Source organism: Suricata suricatta, chromosome 2, assembly GCF_006229205.1.
Source record: "Suricata suricatta isolate VVHF042 chromosome 2, meerkat_22Aug2017_6uvM2_HiC, whole genome shotgun sequence".
Taxonomy (NCBI): domain Eukaryota; kingdom Metazoa; phylum Chordata; class Mammalia; order Carnivora; family Herpestidae; genus Suricata; species Suricata suricatta.
The window spans coordinates 124,446,295-124,467,455 of NC_043701.1; the positions used below are offsets into that span (position 1 = coordinate 124,446,295).

General features: G+C 35.2%; 1 protein-coding gene across 1 annotated transcript in view; it reads right to left on the minus strand.

The window, feature by feature from the left end:
* Positions 1 to 739: 739 nt before the first annotated feature.
* TMEM26 (transmembrane protein 26) overlaps positions 740 to 21,161 on the minus strand; it is a 45,652-nt gene continuing 25,230 nt past the window's right edge. The window contains exons 5-6 of the mRNA XM_029931734.1: positions 6,753 to 6,829; positions 740 to 4,032 (exon numbers count right to left, since the gene is read on the minus strand). Of these exons, the coding sequence (XP_029787594.1) occupies positions 3,608 to 4,032; positions 6,753 to 6,829 (502 nt within the window). The 3' untranslated portion in view covers positions 740 to 3,607. The remainder of the gene's footprint in view (positions 4,033 to 6,752; positions 6,830 to 21,161) is intronic.

Sequence of the window (21,161 nt, forward strand, 5' to 3'; positions counted from 1 at the left end):
AAAGTTCATTCATAGCAAAACAGTATAAATATAAATAATTCAGAGAAAATATTCTCACAAAATATTCTAGAAAGAAGGATGTAGAGGATGGACATGCATAAAATATAAGGCTGCAACAGTTGATTATTTGAACATTGTTAAAGTTCCTCCCATCATAGGGAAAATTATTTGAAGACTCAAAGCTGCAAATGTCCTCCAGCTGCCTTGTTTAACCTTCAAATCAGATATTAGCAAGAGTGGATCAGAATTCCTCTAAGTAAAAAGAAAAAAAAAAAGGAATAGTCTCTTCTTATAATTCAAGATTGTTTGTTTTCTTACATACATCTTTGAGGCCCTGCAGTATAATCCAGCATTTCACTTTCCTGGCTCTAGAGTAGAGTAAACGTGGACAGAGGCTCTGCCTTTTGCAGTTATAAGCCTCTTTTAAGGGGAGAATAGAATCCCAATCATGAAATTAAATGCCAAAGAGAATAGAAATCAATGTTGAACTCGAAAACTTGGGAGGAAACCCTAAACCACGTACACCTACAATGCAGGCCTTTCCAGGACTTTGGAAACTTTCCATTAAATAACACATTCACAATTAGTATTGCAGTAGTGAATGCAGGTACTTCTTGGCTATGTCTTTCTGACCTTACCAGGCCTGAAGTGCTGCTGCATGCCAGTGGAAACACTGCGGAGACAATTGATAAATCTGTGTAAAAATTTTTTTTTTCATTTTGGAAGATTAGAGAGAACGTTATTGTCAAAACAATTTTTTATTTCTTTTGTTTAGCATTTCCAGTTTATGTTATCTCTAAATAAAAATTAAGAGAATGATGAATGACAAAGACAGTTAAAAATCTTGCAGTATGAAGCCACTTCCTCCGACACTCACCTTAGGAAGGGTAAAAGAAAATCCCATGAGATGGTTATAAGATTTGTTTACATGCAGCGTCTTTGAAACATGTGCACTGTGTTTTCTCACAAGGAGAGTGACATGTTTTATGGATGACGTTTGATTGAGCTTTAATCAAGCCATTCTGGAATAACAGCCAGAACAATGTCAACAGCACCACAAATGAGCCCACTCTGGTAGATGGCCCAGGGTTAGTGTGTCACGTGTCTTGTGCTGGGCCGTAGAGAGGGATGGCTTACAACACATTGCACAGATGATCTAAATCAGTTATCTGCTTCTAAATAAAATGGAAGCAAGTCCCAGGCTGTCAATATGGGCGTCACTACTCTTCTGACCACTTTATAGAGCAAAGGCTGGGATATTTTCAATCACTCCAATGTTTAGCCATCTATGATAACAACATACAATTAGATGAATAAAATTTTAACTCCGTCAGGGGTCCTAGGGATACAACCTGGATTAAGGTTTTGTTTTTAAATAAACAAAATGAATACAATTTTTTCCTGTTATAAAAATAGTCCAAGAGAGGGAGAGTACTGGCAGTTAGGTTAACAAATGCTGCCCTTATGGATTTTCCTGGAAAACCTTGTACAGCATGTGTCTATTTTGCCACTATTCATTGCCAACCCTGTCTTCCGTGCTCTTTGCCATCCTGGCACTCTAAAGAAAGTGAGACGCTGGACTTCCCATTTCCCGGGCCTTTGGAGGAGTGCTGATTACAAAATACTTTACTTAATTCATTCACAAAGCCCAGCCAAGTCTCAGATTTGAAAGCATTTAAAAATATCCTTGTAACAGCCTGTACTACTTTATAGTTTATCTATTTTTAGATGTTCAATGTTTGTTTTGCTGGAAGAAAAAAAATTAAAACATGAAATGTATGCCATGAACAACTCTGCGGTAACAAGCAGCACATACATGTTGTGGAGGAAAACATTCAACATAAAATAGTCAACACAGAAACAGATTCCACTCGGGCGTTCTTATAAATAGTAGCAGTTATTATTTTGCTTCCAATTGCTAAGCATTTTAAATAACATGCCCTTAAAAGTTGTCAAGTTCTTTTTATAAATATAACTTCCTGATCTTAATGTTCACAAAATTATTATGAAAATTACAAATGTACTCCATTAGTTTCATGTGTAATTTTTACAATCATCACATTGTTAAAATTAGAAACACAAGGAAGAAAAGGAAGAAACAGAAATGCGGCTATCAGGCACCGAAGAAGTAATTAAGTTGAAAATACCAATTTCTCTGTATAAAAATAGAATTTGCCTATGAAGTTTTTAATGCAATGTTATGAACAGATATCATGTCACACAGATTTATAGATAAAATTGTCCCAGTTGGTTGTCAAACAGTCACACCCAATTTAAGGTCATGCTCTGTCTGATCTTTCATGTCCCTTTTAATTCCTCAGCATACTAAGAAGGAGGAATTCCGCCTTGAATCCTAAAAGAAGAGTTCTGGAACTGTGTGCCTCACATGTAATTACTGCTATCCAGTCAGGTAACTTTCCACACTGTATCTTAGAAGCAAAAATCATTTCAAAAGGTTCTGAATGACCTCCATCTGTGAAGTACAGGTGTATATAAAGGATAAAGTATGGCTATTTCAAAACTAGGGAAGTGAAGTCATAATGCAGGCAAGAAAAGAGAATTTTCTGGTATCCGCAACGCTGTGGCATCTTCTGAGCTCTTAGCCCCATCCCTGATCAAGGGCTGTTGGCTGTGTGTAGGGCTGATGCCAGCCTCCAGCCCCAACACCTTCCCCGAGAGTGAGGGCGGTCGTGGCAGCCCAGAGGAGTTCCGTCCACTGCTGGCGGACTCCGGAAACTATGGTAACACAGAGAGGGCCTAAAACACCTTTATTCACTGCTTCAGTGCTTCCTTGCATCAACCCACATAATTCGACTTGGCAATGGAGAGCATGGTAAAGTAAAGAAAAATACTGATGAATACCGCAAATCATGTTTCAGGGTGGAAATTGTGACTTTGCTAGCATTACCAGTATTTCCTGCCTCACAACCGAAACGGCTTACTGTGAATTTCGCAGTGCCCAAGCCAAAAGCAATAAAATTTCTGGAAGAGCATATGCGCCATGACAGAATACCACATCAGCCCAGAAAAATGATTTTCCTGAGAAGGTCTGTGCAGCAATGAAGAAGGCTCTCAAAGCTGTGGAAGCTGGGCAGAGATTTTCACTGCTTCCAGCTCACAGTGAGGTAATTTTAAAAGCACTTTTCCCTTCATTTGTTCTGCATTCACTGAATGTACATTTTTTTATGTCAGGGACACTGCAGAAAAGATCAGATGAGATAGTCTGACAATGGAGCCAAAGTTCAAAGCTTCTCTATTTTCAGGTAACAGCCGTGACAGTTTGTCTGCACTAAATCTTTGGAGGGCATGTCACTGTAACCCTGTCCATAGCTTTTCAAACAGTTCAAGACAAACAAATCACTTAGTCGTTGAACAACTATAACATCTGATACCATCACACAGGAGTTGTAGCAATAGCCACTAATCAAAGTTCTCTCCATTCAGTTGAAAAAAGAAAACTCAGCTTTGGCTTAAGATCACTTTTTATGTTGTTCTTTTGAAAATTATTATATGCCAAAGTTAAAAAAGAGAGGTGGGGGGTAGAGTATTCTCTCTATAAAAGAAACCAGAACGTCGAACATTCTAGCTTCATGCTGCATGTAAAGAACTACGGTGTGCGGTGAGAGTCCTCGGGGGTAACTGACAAGGCCTGCAAGGGGGAATCCAAGCCCCCATTAGAACCACCCGCCCAGTCTCCAGGTGAGATCTCACTCACAGTTGGCTCACACGGGCAGCTGCGCTCTGCCTTCAGTCTTCCTGGCTGATTTCGCAAGGAAGCACGAACGTCCATCCCCAGCACCACCAAGCGATAGAGTTGTAACACCACCACAAGGAAATTCTTTGCGGCAAAGAAGACCAGCATCTGGTTTATCACTTTGAAATAGGTCATCAATATGAGACGCACAACAAGAAAGGGGCCATCTTGTATGAAGATGCTGATTCCAATGTTCCACAGATCGGCACTGTACTGGCAAAAAAACAGGCTGGGGAACCCCCTCATTGCCACAGACAAGGGGCAGACGACATGCTGTACTGAGAATACAAGACAGACCAATTAGCACATCCCTAAAATGTCTAGGACAGAATGAAATGGGAACAAGTCATCAATAATGGGTGATATGCTAGTTAACAGTTGGGAGTGATTCTAATTTAACTCTGGGGGGAAGAGGTGAAACCACCCTTAACATTTAACACCGCCTTTAGCCACCCTTTAACCATTTACCATCCTTGGTCATTTTATTCAAAATCAAGAATCTGTTATAATTTCAATAAAACACCAAAGTAAGCTAGTCCTCATGTTTCCATCCATGTAACAAATTTTAGATCACGTTCTAGTCCGAATCCTGGGGAAAGCACAATCAACCAGGCTAGACAGAATAAAGGAGAAGACAAACTGTCGTGTCTGTCCTCAGGATCTACAGTGTAGGGATACCGCACAGCCAGGCGCTCTAGGCCTGGAGTCAGATAGACTAGCTGCCTCATTTGTTTTTTTTCCATAATATTTTATTGTCGAATTGTTTTCCATACAACACCCAGTGCTCTTCCCCTCAAGTGCCCTCCACCATCACCGCCACCTGTCTTCCCTATTTGTTTTTTTAAAGCAAGATGCTTAACCAAGTCACTTAACCTTCCTGAGCCTGTTTCTTCCTCTGGAAACCGAAGTAACAATGATGTCTGTGAGGAGAGGGGCCCCAATTCACCAGTTCTTTTTGTTTCCACTGACTCCTCTCTGATTTTTCACTTCTCTATTTCCGTTCGGATAATGAAATGAATGACTTAACTACTGCCGAGTTTGGGAGATGGAACAGAGTATAACAGAGTATGGCCAGGATCCTTCTGTGTCCTCCCTTTGGGATCTACCTGTTTCCTGGTTGACTCAGTCAGCCATATGGGTAAATTATGTTGTGGAAATTCAAGTGTTTATAATTCAAATTCAAACTCAACTCATGTTGAACATATTTTTTTAATGGTGGGGGGACAAAAGCCCAAAATAAATGCCATTGTTATTTTATTTTGTCTAATGCCTTATGGTTTTGTTTCACAGTTTACAAGAAACACTGGATATAATTACTGATTTTCCAGTTGAACAAAAGGAGGCCCAATCAACAGATGAACCTTTTTGTTTTAATTTCTAAAATGCTAATTTAATTCAAGGTCAAGGGCATAAAATAATCCTTTATAATAATGAAGCTTTCCATTTGGAATTTTCAAACAAAGAATGCCTTCGTCTACTGGAGCCTGCAAATATTATGAAGCTGCTTTGATATGGGTGAACATAATGCACTGTTTGTTGGAAAATACAATAGTGATTTAGTCAGAAGTAACATTTGGTCTTTGTTTTTCAAACAGCTGCATAATATTATCACCCCCGAAAGTTTACAGAATTTCTTTCCCAAATAAAAAGTTTCTTAGCAAGGCTATAAACCACAAGATAGTATAGGGTGAGGATCAGCAGAGTGAATGACAAAAGAAACAGCAACATAAGATCAATAAAGGCCTCTCCTAAGAAGTTAGGGTCAGGAAATGGTTCTGACGGGACCCCCTAAGAGTGTTCAACATCTCAAGTGATGGTACCTAATATTTTGTGGGAAGACACCACCTGATCAATAAGTGTAGATTGGGCACATTATGACAAAATATGTGTGTGTGTGTGTGTGTGTGTGTGTGTGTGTGTAATTATTAACTAGTAATAAGATTTTGGGTGTTTCTAAAAAGCCACAGTAACTCTTTCCATCTATTCCTGTGACAATTTTGTTTCAGAAAGTGGTTGCTAAATTCTAAAATTGCCTCTGAAAGTGCTGGGCCTATTAAATAAGCCAAAAAGAGAGGCAGAGAAGATTAAATATCCCTGTTCTAGATTAATTCTAATCCTGATGCCAGTGGGTAGGGTGCCATAAAAAAGAAGTCAGGCTTAAGGAAAATGTAATTAGTAAATCCTAGAATTACTTTAGAGTAAAGTGGCATCCTAGAGAATTCTCAATCAGAATTCCAGGAATCCTTCCTAGAAGTTAAGGATGACTACAGATCAATGCTGTCTGATTGAACCTTCTGTGATGGTAAAAATGTTCTGCCTAATGCACTGCCTACTACAGCAGCCACATGTGGCAACTGAGTGCTTGAAATGTGGCTAGTGTGACTGAGAAACCAAACTTTGAATATTATTTGATTTTAATTAATTTTTATCTAAATTTCAATAGCCAAAGGTAGCTAGAGGGTACCATATTGAACAATGCATCTCTAGATTAGTATGATATGCTTAGAAAACCATTTTTTCCTGCAAAGACTCAGGAGGAACAAAAGTGAGCCCATAAAATATGCAGAAGGAATATTTATATTCCAGCAAATGTGCTAGGCACTTTACAAACTGTATCTCATTTGTCATCACAGTAACCTTCAACCCTAGCTACTATGATTATCAGCCCCATCTCATTGGTAAGAAACTGAGGCACAGCTGTCTTAACTAATTTGAGGGAGATTTTCCAACTCATACATGATGGAACCACTTTTGAAGTGAATGTAAAGCTGTGCTCTGGTATGTTCAATTATCTCAGACTCACCATGTACCGGGATGGACCCGCTAATGGCTTTCCTAAGTTACAGTTGAGTTTTCTCCTAAATTGAACTGAAACTAACACTGGGATATTAAAATGATTAAAATGATAATCCTCTCAGATGCCTCCTTAGCTTTATTACAGTTTTTAATCAAGAGTTAGTCATTTTCTGTTTCTTTGAGCGAACATCAAGACATTTACCTGCCAGGTCAAGCGGAAATTGCAGCATGCTCCAGGTCCATATAACGAGGATGGCATAGACTAGGGCAGGGCTATTCCTAAAATCCAGATGAATTTTAAATTAGCAATAAAAATATAGTAATTTTAAGAAAAATACTTTATCTTTCTTATCATATTTGAGTATGCGCTAATAAATCTCATGAGAGTTGTCAAAACATCTTGGTGATATAAGAAACCCATGAAAAATACATGAATGATTATAATAGAATAATGAAGAAATAAAAAAATACAAAAACACAAAAACTGAGACTTAAAATCCAACTTCCACATGTTCCAACATCTGTGTAAGCTATGACAAAGTCTCATTGTCCCATATTACTGTCTTTAGTTTTATCATATCATGGAAACATTAATGGAGATAGATGCTAGGGAAAATATTAGACATTGACCCAGAAATTCAGAAGGCCGATTTCAAGAATTTTCAAGGAGAAAAAGTGAGAACTTTTTTCTAAGATCATGAGACTCTAACTTAAAAATATATCTCAAAAGGACTGAATGATGCTCAATAATGAAAAGCTCAGCATGTAGAAGAAAACTATCCCCAGGTCAGAAAAAAGTGGAAAGATAAATCAAATAATAAAAAATTTACACTAGGATGTGTAAGTCAAGGAATATGACAGTTTCATACTATTGTACCCCAGTGCCTAGAACAGTGCCTGGAAAATAATAGACTCTTAACAAATATTTGTGGAAAGAATTGTTGAATGTACAAAAGAAGGACCACAGTTGGTAAATATATAAATGTCATCAACCTAAAAGAATGGTCTTAAAGAATAAAGTCAGAAAGAATAGATGTTATAAAAATACAAAAGATACTAGAGAAACATCAAGTTTATTTTTTTAGCAAAAATGCTATCAATTTGAGATTAGTGGTATTATAGCAGATTTGATTGCCAACTTCTCTGTCAAGAGGGATTTTCATATTGGAGAGGGATAGAAAGGCATCAGGGAAGTGTAGTTGAAACCAATGTAAATGAGGTGATTGTAAAAGATATCTTTAAATGATTCAAGTATCAAGGCCCTAAAAAATTAGATCTCAAAATCTATGAGAGAGGATTGTAAATGATATTTCTAAACCATCATTATCTTGGCAGTTAATGACAGAGATGAGAGTGGAGACAGAAACAATAATAATAAAGTCTTAATTTTAAAAATGAAGAAGTGTATCTTAAAATACAAAAGGCACATTTACTATTAAACCCTAGTTAGGTTATATAAGCGATTATTAAGAAGATTTCTGAAAGACCTTATAGAAGACAGTAATTACTAAGAATCAGCACAGCTTCCTTGAAACAATTGCACTCAGTAAATACTAAGATCATTCTCTCTCTCTCTTTCTCTCTTAAATAGAGTTAAGATTACCAAACAAATAATGATAAATAAATTAATATTAGACATTTGTGTTTAAATAAGGCTTGTAAAAAAGCCTCCCACAGTGTTCTTATTAACAAGATTAAGAAATGTTCTGGGTCTGAGCACAGTAAGGTGGATTTCTAACTTGTAAATGACTCCCCAAAGGGAGCTCTCTGAGGGTTGCTGCAGGCTCTGTCTTTGATGCTGTTCTACTTCACATTTCACCAATGACTTGGTTGCCACATTGATGGAAGGCTTCTCATAGGCACATATGACATGTAGGTTGGATGGGAAACCATTACCCCAGAAGACACAATCAGGATCCCAAAAGATCTTTACAAGATATAACTGGATGACCTAGAATAGGATAGAAGAGATACCATTTCACAGCAGGCACCATGAAAAAGGTTCAAGGATTTTCCCTTACTCTTATCTAAGTATAAGTCCATAGTGTGACATGATTTTCCAAAATCAAATGCAATCATAGGTTTCTTCATAGGAAGTATAAAGTCTAGAATCTTAAGTGGAGATACCTAGGGAATACAGTCTATAATTTTTCTGTCTTTGCAATGTCAATGTCTATATAATAGACCTTCAATAAGTGCCTGAATTTTTAAACAACTTTGCCCACAGTTTCTGAGCTCATACTGTTTCAGGAAGTTTTCTAAGGATTTCCAAGGGTTGCACTTTATCCTCATACCAATTCTACAAAATAGCTACACTTATCTCTATTTAACCAGTGACAAAACTGAGGCATTGAGTTGTAGAAACATGTCCAAACTAATGTGGTTATAAGTGTTGGAAACAGAAATCAAAACTAGATAGTTAGTTTTAAAAGCATCCACCCTTTCAACCATTGACCTATACTAATCTCCATAAAGGAAACAGAATGTTTTAGCTTGCTGTATTATACAATGTTCAGAATATATCTAAAATATTATGTATTGTGCTTCATGGTTCAGGAGGAAAATATACAAGGTTTTTGGTCCAAAGGAGAGAGACTAAGACGGTGAGAGATCTCAGAGACATGTTATATGTGGGATAGTTCAAGAAACTAAAAGTAAGAGAAGAGTTCCTAAAATTTTTATTTCATATATTTAAAAAGCTATCATGTGGAAAAGGAATTAAACTTATTTCTTGTGACTTCAGAGGGCCAATTCAGATTCAAAGGACTTTAGTGGCACCTACAAGAATTCAAATTTTATCATAACAGAGAAAAGTACTTTCTAATAATATCAACTCAAAATGGAATAAGCTGCCCTGGGGTTAGTATATTCTCTATTAGTGAAGATTTTCAAAGAAAGTCAGGACAAAAACTTGTTGAGAAAAAATTCTGGGGAGGATTTTGCCACAGATGTAAAATAGATTGTTCAATAGATGACTACTTTTGAAGTTTCTTCTAATCCCAAACTTCAATAATTCTACCAAAAACTCATGTGCAATTTGTCTGCCAGGCAGCAGAAAGTAATGGTGAAGCATGAGGTCTGGGGTCAGGTTGCTGCAGTTCAAACATCGGCTCCAGCCCTCACTAGAGAGTTAGGCTGTGGACTTCCAATCCCAGAATGATATTTACTGACTATATGAACATGAACAATTTCACATCTATATGCTTTAGTTTACCTATCTTCAATATGAGGACAACAATAATAAAAGCTACCGGATTTCATAGGATAATTTCATTGACTATGTTGCTAAAATATGTTAAACATATAATGCTCTTAGAACAACACTTGAAACAGACTAATTATGCAGGTATTCTTTTTTATTTCTTATTATCATGTAATCTTGAGATTTTCTCAACTTCTCTCACCGACAATAGTTCAGCTTATAAAATGGTGATAATGATAGTATCTACCTCATAGTCTACTGTAAAGACTAAATAACTATCACAACTGAAATCCTTAAAACAGTACTTGGATCACAGCAAGAGATAAATAAACATTATCTAGTAGTAGTTATGAGCAGCAGCAACAGCAATGGTAGCTGTAGTATTTTTATTATGTGAACATATTTCTTAAACTCTGTTTTAATTCTATCATTACACAAAATAGGGATAAATAATAAATAAATCCTAGCCCTAAATAAGCCAAATTCTAACCCTACAATAATAAATATTTATCTTGCATATGCAAGTATCTAAGCATACACAAAATACAGGAAAATGTGAGTATTAAGAAACATATTAGTAAATTTATCAAAAATAACTTTGGAAAAAATAGCCAGAAAATTTTTGAAGCAGATAAATTTGTATTAAGTCAGATAGTAGAAGTTACACAGAAGGGTTAAAAGGAAAGTAAATAAATCATTGAGCTTAAATGAAAATCACTCAAAATTTGTGAGGGAATTTTGGAGTGAATTTATCCAACATTATCTCCATTGTCTAACTGTCTCCCCTAATTGTCTCACCTCATTTTCTCATGTGTAATGTCTTCATAAATGTCAACTGAGGAGCATGTAAGCAGACAAGGAACTCTATTCATGAAGAGACAAAAGATCTTGACAAATATAATTATAGATGTATCACCTCTCCACTTGAAAGTTAGGAGGATAAAAGACTGGAATTTGGTAGACCAGTGCACCAAATCTGGATGAAAAGTAAAAATAGAGTCATACATTACTAATTTGCTTAACTATTTCTTTTTGGATGTGTAAATGTCTCTATAGATAAAAGATCAGTGGATAGAATTCACTTAGTTTTTAGAAATGCATCCAACAAACTTCATTGAAGGAAAAAAAATAATAAAGGAGAGAGAGAAAAATACTTTACCAAGCAAAAGGAGCTAAATGGACAGAAAACACAGTGTGAAAATAGAAAAATTCTCCTTTGTGTGGTCAAATACAGTGAAATAAGTCATGTTATGAGGATAGTTTTTTTTCTTTAATAAATGCTCTGTGTTCACAAAAAGACTGTACATTAAAGATTATTTCCAAATGTGTAAATAATCAGTTAACTCTTCCTGGTAGTGATATTAAAATTCAGAATTATTAAAAATGTTGGAGGATGGCTATAGCAGAATGAAAAAATCAGCAAAACTTCTCTGCAACAAACATACCTACTAGACAAACTGTCAAAAACAACCACTTCAGATCTCTGGAAATGAACCAAAGGCAAATAACAAATTTGAGTAACATTTATTTATGAGAAACTGGTGGAGCTTCAGTTAAGAATAGTGGGAGTTCGAGGTATTCTTGTTCGTGGGATTTTCACACCCTTCCAGTTTGGCTATGTCAATAAAAAAATTGCACAAGACAGAGTTAAACAGGCAAGGAAGACTTTATTCAAGACAAATGAAATAAGAGAGAAATATTGAGTTCACCCATACTGAAACAAAAGGCAAGAGAGTTTTTAGGCACTGAAGCGAGTTAGTGCAAAAGTACTAGAGGACATTAGGGGGGGAGATTGGTCAATATGATTCGGCCATTTGCATTTGCTAATCAACACTGATCAAAGTTAGGCTTCTAACATCTACCAAAAAGATCGGGATATAGGAGTGATACCTTAATTGATGATCACATTTCAAAGGGAAATCCATTACAAAGATACTCCTGGATAGTGAAACAAGAAAGAAACTAGGAGAAAACTTAATCTCAAAGGGGCAGAGAAAGAATTGATAATTGCCAAGTTTTCTAAAGTAAATGCTATAAGGAAAGGAAAGTCAGAGGTCTATACTCAACAATAGACTTTTCTAAAGTTTAATCAAACTGAGGGGAATACTAAGGGTGTGTTAGTCAGTCAGAATAGTAGTTTTACCAGAGAAACCTTGACAATGAAAAGCAGAGGCCCCTCATGGTCGCAGTGTGCTGACTTGGCTTGGAGTGAATTGTGAAATCTTATGCTTAGAGATGTGGTCAGTAAGAGTAATAATCTTAGCTAGAAATGAATGAGAAAGCCCACAGCCTTGCTACTTTGAGGTTGCAATCCCAGTTAGGGTGACTGGCAGACTAACTTGATTTTTAATGAAGAAATTTTGAAAATAAGAGAGCATTAGAAGGGCTAGATAAGGTCTCTGTGTATGCCAGACATGTGCCATGAAGATCCAAGAAAATCCAGTGGGAATTAAAAACTGAGCATATATGAAAACTTTCTGAATTTAAATGTGCTATCCAACACACAGACATATCCATTGGCAGAGGGTGGAGGTCATAATGGCTCGAAGTGCTTGATCACAAATCCTGTCCAAATCATTGGCTGATTATAGTATGTGTAAAGCTACTAAAGCTACTATAAAGTAGGTATAAAGCTAATAAGCCATGCTAGAAACAAATAAAGAGAAGAAGCATTTAAAAAAAGAGTGGAGACATCAGTGGCTACAATCCAAGGGAAGAGAGATTTCTTAGATTAAGTACAGGCAATTTATTGAGGCAACAAAACAATAAGAAGCCTGAGGTAAAGGGGAAGACTGAAGATAAGATATTGCTACCAAGTAGAATTTAAAATGTCCAATTTCCACCAAAAATGTAAAACATGCAAAGAAACAGGGGAAAAAAATCAATAAAAATTGGAATCCAGAGAGGTATCTGGCTGGCTCAATTTGTTAAGCATGTAGCTCTTAATTTTGGCTCAGGTCATGATTTGTTCATGGGATTGAGCCCTGGGTCGGGGTCTGTGCTAACAACATGGAGCCTGCTTGGGATTTTCTCTCCCTCTCTTTCTACCTTGCCCACTCTCTCCCCCTCAAAATAAACAAATAAACATTAAATAAAAAGAAATAGGAGTCTAAGTGTTGAACTTAGTAGACAAAGGGATCAAAGTCACTATTATAAATATGTTCAAAGAATAAAATGACTATGTCCCATAAATTAAAGAAAATATGATGACAATGACTCAACAGATAAATAAAGAAATATAAGCTATAAAAAGAATTAAATAGAAATTCTATAGTTCAAAATATGGGACCCAAAATAAAAAAATTCATGAGGTGAATTCTATAATTTGACTGTACATATAGATTTAAGATGGTGAGAACAAGAACCAGTGATGTGGAAAATAAATCAATGAAAATTATCCAATTTGATAAAAAGAAAACATAGGGGAGAAATACCAGTCTCAGAAAGCTATGGAACACTCTTAAACATACTTATTCGTGATGGCAGTCTCAGAAGGAAGAAAAAAGAATGAAGCAGAAAACATGTTTGAAAAAAATATTGGCTGGTAATTCTTAAATTTGAAGAAAAACTTTAGTCTATAGATCCAAGATTAACAAAGTTGTAGTAAGGTTAAAGACAAAGAGAACCATACCTACATACTTTACAGTCAAATGAATGAAAGTCAAAAAGAAAGAGAAAATCTTGAAAACAGTAAATGAAAATGACTCAGATTGTACTGGGTAACAACAAAACAATGGTGAACACCTCATCAGAAATAATGAAGAAATGTTAGAGTGACATATTTAAAATACTGAGGGGCACCTGAGGGACTCAGTGGGTTAAGCTTCCAACTTCAGCTCAGGTTATGATTTTGCAGTTTATGAGTTTGAGCCATGTGTTTTGGGTTTTCTGCTTAGTGCAGATACTGTCTCCCTCTCTGTCTTCCCCTCCCCCACTTGTGCTTGCTCATGAGCTCTCTCTCTCTCTCTCTCAAAAATAAATAAACATTTAAAGAATTGAAATAAATAAATGCTGAAGTAGAAATTGACAACAATGAATTCTCTGTACAACAAAAATATTTTTGAAACATGAAGGCAAAATAAACACATTTCTAGACAAAGACTAGAAGAATTTGTTGGTTGCACATTTGTCTTAGAAGAAACAGTAAAGAAAATCTTTCAGGCTGAAAGAAAATGATACTAGACAGTAACTCAAGTCCACAAGAAGGAATACAGAGCATCTTAAAATTGCAGGCAAATATAAGAGAACACAAAAACGTACAACTAGTTTTCTTTAAATTTCTTTTTTAAATAGTCTATAAAACAATAATGATAAAGCTACTATTTGGTTTATAACATATAAACTATTTGGTTTATAATATATATGACAATAATAGCAATAATGGAGATGTTGACTTATAGTAGAATGTGAAGATTTAAAATATACACTTTAATCCCTAGAGTAACCACTAAGAATACAAAAAATCAATTAAAATTGTTTATTAAAAATGTTTTTATTTTTTATTTTCTTAAATAGTTTATTGTCAAATTGGTTTCCATATAACACCCAGTGCTCTTCCCCACAAGTGCCTTCTTCCATTACCACCACCTCCCTCCCCCTCTCTTCAACCCTCAGTTCATTTTCAGTATTCAATAGTCTCTCAGGTTTTGCGTCCCTCTCTCTCCCCAGCTCTCTTTCCCTCTTCCCCTCCCCCTGGTTCTCCATTAGGTTTCTCCTGTTCTCCTGTTAGACCTAAGAGTGCAAACATATGGTATCTGTCCTTCTCCGCCTGACTTATTTTGCTTAGCATGACACCCTCATGGTCCATCCACTTTCCTACAAATGGCTGTATTTCATTCTTTCTCACTGCCATGTAATACTCCATTGTATATATATAGAATTAAAAATGTTTTTAAGTAGTAAGTGAGTAACACAGGAATAAAAGAGACCTAACACAAAAAAACAAATAGCAAAATGGTAGCTAGAAAACCAACCAAATCATTACATTCCATATGAATGGAATAAACACACTGTAATAGGTTGAATGATGTCTTCCCAAAATTTATGTCTACAAACTTCAGAATGTAATTTTACTTGGAAATAGTCTTTGTAGATGTAAGGAAGTCAAGAGGAGATCATATTAGATTAATGTGAGTCCTTATTCAATGACTGGTGTGCATGTAAGGATGGGAATATGTGGAAACACTGGCAGGAACATTGCAGATAATGCCTTGTGAAACAAAGCCAGAGATTGGAGTAATTATGTTTACAAGCCAAGGGACACTAAAAATTGCCAGCAACCACCAGAATCCAGAAAAGAGGCACCAGATTCTCCTTCAGAGCCTCCAGTAGAAAACAATCCTGCTAACACTTTGATTTGGACTTTCAGCCTTGAGGATGGTAAGAAAGTAAGTTTCTGTTGTGTTAACAATTTGTTAGTGGTATTTTGTTATGGCAGCCTTGGGAAACTAATATACACTCCAATTAAAAGACAAAGAATGGGGCACCTGGGTGGCTTAGTCAGCTAGGCATCTGACTTTGGCTCAGGTCGTGATCTCATGGTTCATGGGTTTGAGTCCTGTGTGGAGCTCGTGCTGAGAGCTTGGAGCCTGCTTCTGATTCTGTGTCTGCCTCTCTCTCTGCCCCTCCCCAACTTGTGTTCTCTCTCTCTCAAAAATAAATAAATTTCATAAAAAAAGACAAAGAGTGACTGGGGCAAAGGGTGCAGATCCAACTATATTTAGTCTATAAGGAACACATATAAAGATACAAAGAGTTTCAAGGTACAAAGATGGGAAAAGATATCGCATGCCTAAGTATCATAAGAGAACAGAATACCCAAGTTCATATGAGATCAAATAGAGTTTCAGACAATAAACATTGCTAGACAAAAAGAGTGACATTTCATGATGAAAAATAGTTACTACATCAGGAAGATATTTTTAAAAAAATTAATGTATACACACCTAAAAACAGAGCCTCACAATACTTGAAGCAAAAACTGACACTATTGAAAAAGGAAATAGACAATTCAGTAATTAGCGTTGAGGATTTCAATGCCCCATTCTCAATAATTTATAAGACAACTAGACAGAAAATCTGTAAGGATATAGAAGAATTAAATAACCTAATAACCAACTTGACACAACTGACATTTACAGAACACTTAACCAAACAACAATGTAAATGTACATTATTTTCAAATACATATAGAATGTTCTCCAGGATAAGCCATATTCTAGGCCATAAAATAAGTCTCAATAAGTTTAAAAGGATCAAAATAATTTAAAGACTATGACAGAATTAATAGAAAACAACAGAAAGAAGTTTGGCCAATCTCCATATGAAAATTAAATAGCTTACATTCTAAATAATCCACAGGCCAGATAATAAATCACAGGACATACTGGAAAATATTTTGAACTATATTAAATAAAAAGATATCAAAACTTATGGGATACAGATCAAGCAGTGGATAGAAGGAAATCTGTAGCTTTGAAATGTCATGTTAGTAAAGCAAAAAGATCTCAAATCAATAATATAAGCTTCCATCTTAAGAAACTAGAAAAACAGAGCAAATTAAAACCAAAGCAAATAGAAGGAAGGAAAATTAAACATCAGAGCACAAATCAATGAAACAGAGAACAATAGAGAAAACTCAACAAGGCCAAAAGTTGGTTATTTTAGGAGATGAACAAAATTGATAAATATGACTAAGTAAAAATGGAGAAGACACAAATGACCAACTCAGAATGTAAAGAGGGCATAGTAAGTGACCGTACTGAAACTGACACAAGTGTAAGAGAATCATTTTATGGACAACTTTATGTAAAAGACTAGATAATTTATTTATATGGAAAAATTCCTAGAAAGAAAAAAGTAAACAAAACTAACTCAGGAAGAAATAGAATAACTGCATAGGCTTATAAAGAAATAATTATATTGAATTAGAAATAAAATACTTTCCAAATAGAAAAACTTGGGCCAAGATGGCTTCATAGATAAATTATTTAAAATAATATCAAATTCTTTACAAAGTCTTTCAGAAAATAAATAAAGAAAGGATGCTTCCTGAGATATTCACTGAGTCCAGAATTATCCTAATACTAAAGCTAGAAAAAGATACCACTAGAAAATGTTATTATAGATCAACATTCTCATGGGTGTAGTTGTAAAAATTATTAACAAAATGTTAGCAAAAGATAACAGGAATCCATGGAAACTAATACTCATTATAATCAAGGGAGGTTTATCTTGACTCAGGAAGTCAAGGTTGTTTTAGCATCTGAAAACTAGTTAATGTAATATACCATATTTATAGAATGCAAGACATCATCGCATAATATTCTTAATAAAAATAGAAAAAGCATTTAACAAAACCCAATGTCCAAAAGAAAGAAAGCAAAAAAGCAAGAAAGCCAGCCAGCAAGAAAGAAACTCTCAATAACCTAGAAATTAATAGGAATTTCCTCCAACTGATCAAAGGCATCAATCACGTGTATCTGTGCACAATCTATACCTAACAACATCCTTAATAGTGAAAGACAGAATACTTATCCTTTGAGATTGAAATGCCCACCCTTATACTTTTATTCAACATTGTACTAAGAATTCTAGGCACTGAAATAGAGCAAGAAAAAGAAATTAATGTCAGGCAGATTAGAAAGAATGAAAACTATCTTTACTTACAGATGGCATTATCTTACGTGTAGGAAATTCGAAACAATCTACAAAATTAGTAAACAAGTTTAGCATGGTTGGTGGGTACAAGATCACCATAAAAAAGTCAATTGTATTTTTATGTAGTAACAATATTACATATTAAGAAATTAAGAAAATAATTTTATCAAAAAGAATAAAATAAGAACAAGCTTTAGAAAAACAGTATAAGACCCATATGTTGAAAACTACATTTAAGGAATTTAAGGAACATCTGAGTAAATAATAAGATAATCCATGTTTACACATTAAAAGAATTAATATTAAGATGTGTTTTTTTCCAGAAATTGATGCTTAGATTTAATACAATCCTTATCAAGATTCCAGCAGGATTATTTTATAGAATCTGGTAAACTGATCATCAAACTTAAATGGAGATACAGAGGACCTAGAATGGTCAATTTTTTTAAAACAAAAAAAACAATGTTAGAAGACTTATAAAATCAAGTTTCAAACTTATAAAATTTCAGTAATCACAATGGTGTGTGAATATATATATAGCACAATGCAATACAATAGAAAATATAAGAAAACTCTTACATAATGTGGTCAATTGATTTTTGACAAAGACATCCAGGCAATTTAATAGAGAAAATCTTTTCCACAAATAGTGCTGAGACAACTGGTCTCAGCTAGGACAAAATAATACTCTGGGACAGTACCAAAAAAAAAAAAAAAAATCCCAAGACAGAACACAAACTTAGATCCTTACATCACACTACAAAAAGTTAGGTCACATTATTATACAGGGAAATAGTTCTAATTTTGATGAGAGAAATATTTCTTAAATATGATACCCAAATCACTATTTAAAAAAATGATAGAAGACTTTTTCAAAGTTTTAAGAAATAGTCTTTGAATGACAAAAAAAAAAAAAGAAAAGCAAGCTATATACTGGGGAAAAATTACATTTATGTACCTAATGAAGGATATGTGTCTAGAATATAAATAATATAAAAAAAAACTCTTACAATTCAACAATAAAAAGTCAACTGAACAAAAAATGGGCAAAAATTTGAACAGACACTTCACTGAAGGATTAGCTAATTAGCACACAGAAAGATGCTCAACATTTTTAGTTTAATTTAGTGAAACAGAAATTAAAACTATAATATGGGGGCACCTGGGTGGCTCAGTCTGTTAAGCCTCTGACCCTTGATTTCAGCTCAGGTCACAATCTCACGGTTTGTGAGATGGAGCCCTCCATGCTGTCAGCATGGAACCTGCTTGGGTTCTCTCTCTCCCTCTCTCTCTGCCCCTCCCCTGCTCTCTAAATAAATAAATAAATAAATAAATAAACATTTAAAAAAAAAACCCTACAACATGTTGTATGGACCCACAAAAGACCCTGAATAGCCAAAGAAAATTAAACCCAGAGGCATCATGATCCTGGACTTTAGCCTGTACTACAGTACAGAGGTATAATCATAAAGACAGTATGGTATTGGCACAAAAACAGACACATAGACCAATGGAATAGACTAGAGAACCCAAAATTGAGCCCACAAATGTATGGCCAACTAATCTTTGACAAAGCAAGAAGGAGTATCCAGTGGAAAAAAGACAGTGCAAATGGTGCTGGGAGAACTGGACAGCAGCATGCAGAAGAATGAAATTGGACCACTTTCTTACACCACACACAAAAATAAATACAAAATGGATAAAAGACCTAAATGTGAGGCAGGAAACCATCAAAAATCCTAGAAAAGAAAACAGGCAACAACCTCTTTGGCCTCGTCCTCAACAACTTCTTACTCGACACGTCTCTGGAGGCAAGGGAAACAAAAGCAAAAATGAACTATTGGGACCTCATCAAGATAAAAAGCTTTGCACAGCAAAAGAAACAACAAAACTAAAAGGCAACCAATGGAATGGGGGAAGATAGTTGCGACATATTGGATAAAGAGTTAGTATCCAAAATTTATAAAGAACTTACTAAATTCAAATCTAAAAAACAAATAAGCCGGTGAAGAAATGGGCAAAAGGCATGAATAGACACTTTTCCAAAAAATACATCCAAAGGGCTAACAGACACATGAAAAGATACTCAACATCGCCCATTATTAGGGAAATACAAATCAAAATTACACTAAGATACCACTTCACACTGGTCAGGGTGGCTAAAATTACCAACTCAGGAAACAACAGATGTTGGTGAGGCTGTCGAGAAAGGGGCACTCTCTTGCAAAGATGGGAATACAGACTTGTGCAGCCACTCTGGAAAACAGTGTGGAAGTTCCTCAAAAAATTAAAGGTAGAATTACCCTACAACCCAGCAATAGCACTACTAGGAATTTATCCAAAGGATATAAGAATGTTGGTTCACAGGGGTGCATGTACCCCAATGTTTATAGCAGCACTATCAACAATAGCCAAATTATGGAAAGTGCCCAAATGTCCATCAACTTATGAATGGATAAAGAATAAGTGGTATATGTATACAGTAGAATACTACTTGGCAATGAAAAAAGATGAAATCTTGCTATTTGCAACAACATGGATGGAACTGGAGGGTATTATGCTAAATGAAATAAATCAGAGAAAGACATATATCATATGTTTTCACTCATATGTGGAAGCTGAGAAACTTAGGAGAAGACCAGTGGGGAGGGGAAAAACAGTTACAGAGAGGGAGGCAAATCATGAGGCATTTAAATACCGAGAACAAGCTGAGGGTGGAAGGGGATGGGGGGGGCAGAGAGGTGGGGAAAATTAGTGAAGGGCATTGAGGAAGGCACTTGTTGGGATGAGCCTTGGGAGTTTTATGTAAGTGATGAATCATGGGAATCTACAGCCAAAGCCAAGGGCATACTGTACCCACTGCAAGTTAGCTAACTTGACAATAAATTGTATTTAAAAAATAAAAATAAAAAATAAATATATAAAACCTTACAATATGATACCACAAAAACGCAACAGAATGTTTATAATCAAAATATTGACTACAATGGTGAAAATGAGAAGAAATGGAATACAAAAATGTATTTATACATTTACATGTTTATGTACTTAATATAAACCCAGTCATTCTCCTCCTAGGTATATACCCAAGAGAAATGGAAATAGATCTATAAAAAGGATTTTAGTGTATGTTCATAACCATATCCTTCTTAATAACAATAAAATAGCAATACAATTGTATATCAACTATTAAATGAATAAATAAGATGTGGCATATGCATGGAATACTATTCAGCAATTAAAGAGGAGCTAAATACCAATACACGCAACAACGTGAATGAACCCTAGAAACACACTAGGTGGAAAAGCTACACACAAAATGCTACATATTTTATGATACTTTTTACATGAAATTTCTAGAAAAGGAGACTGTACAGAAAGAAAGCATAACAGCGATTGCCTAGGATTGATTGTAGGAGTGAAAACTGACTCCAAACAGTCATAAGGAATCTAGATTCTGATGATGGTTACACATTAATAAATTTACTAAATATCACTGAACTACAGAATTTATTCTAATAAATAGTTGAATTTTATGGTGTGTAAGGTTAAGCTCTTAAGAAAAATTTGCAGCATTTCATGTAAGTTCATAACTATTAGACAGATGAACTTAAAGTGAGAATACAGAAAGAAATGGATTTAAGTTTTAAAAAATTGGATTTGAGATACTTAGCCAGGCTCTAGGAAAGAGAGCTAGACATCATTGTGGTATACACATTATTGAAGGTTTTCTCCTAAATCTGTCAGCCC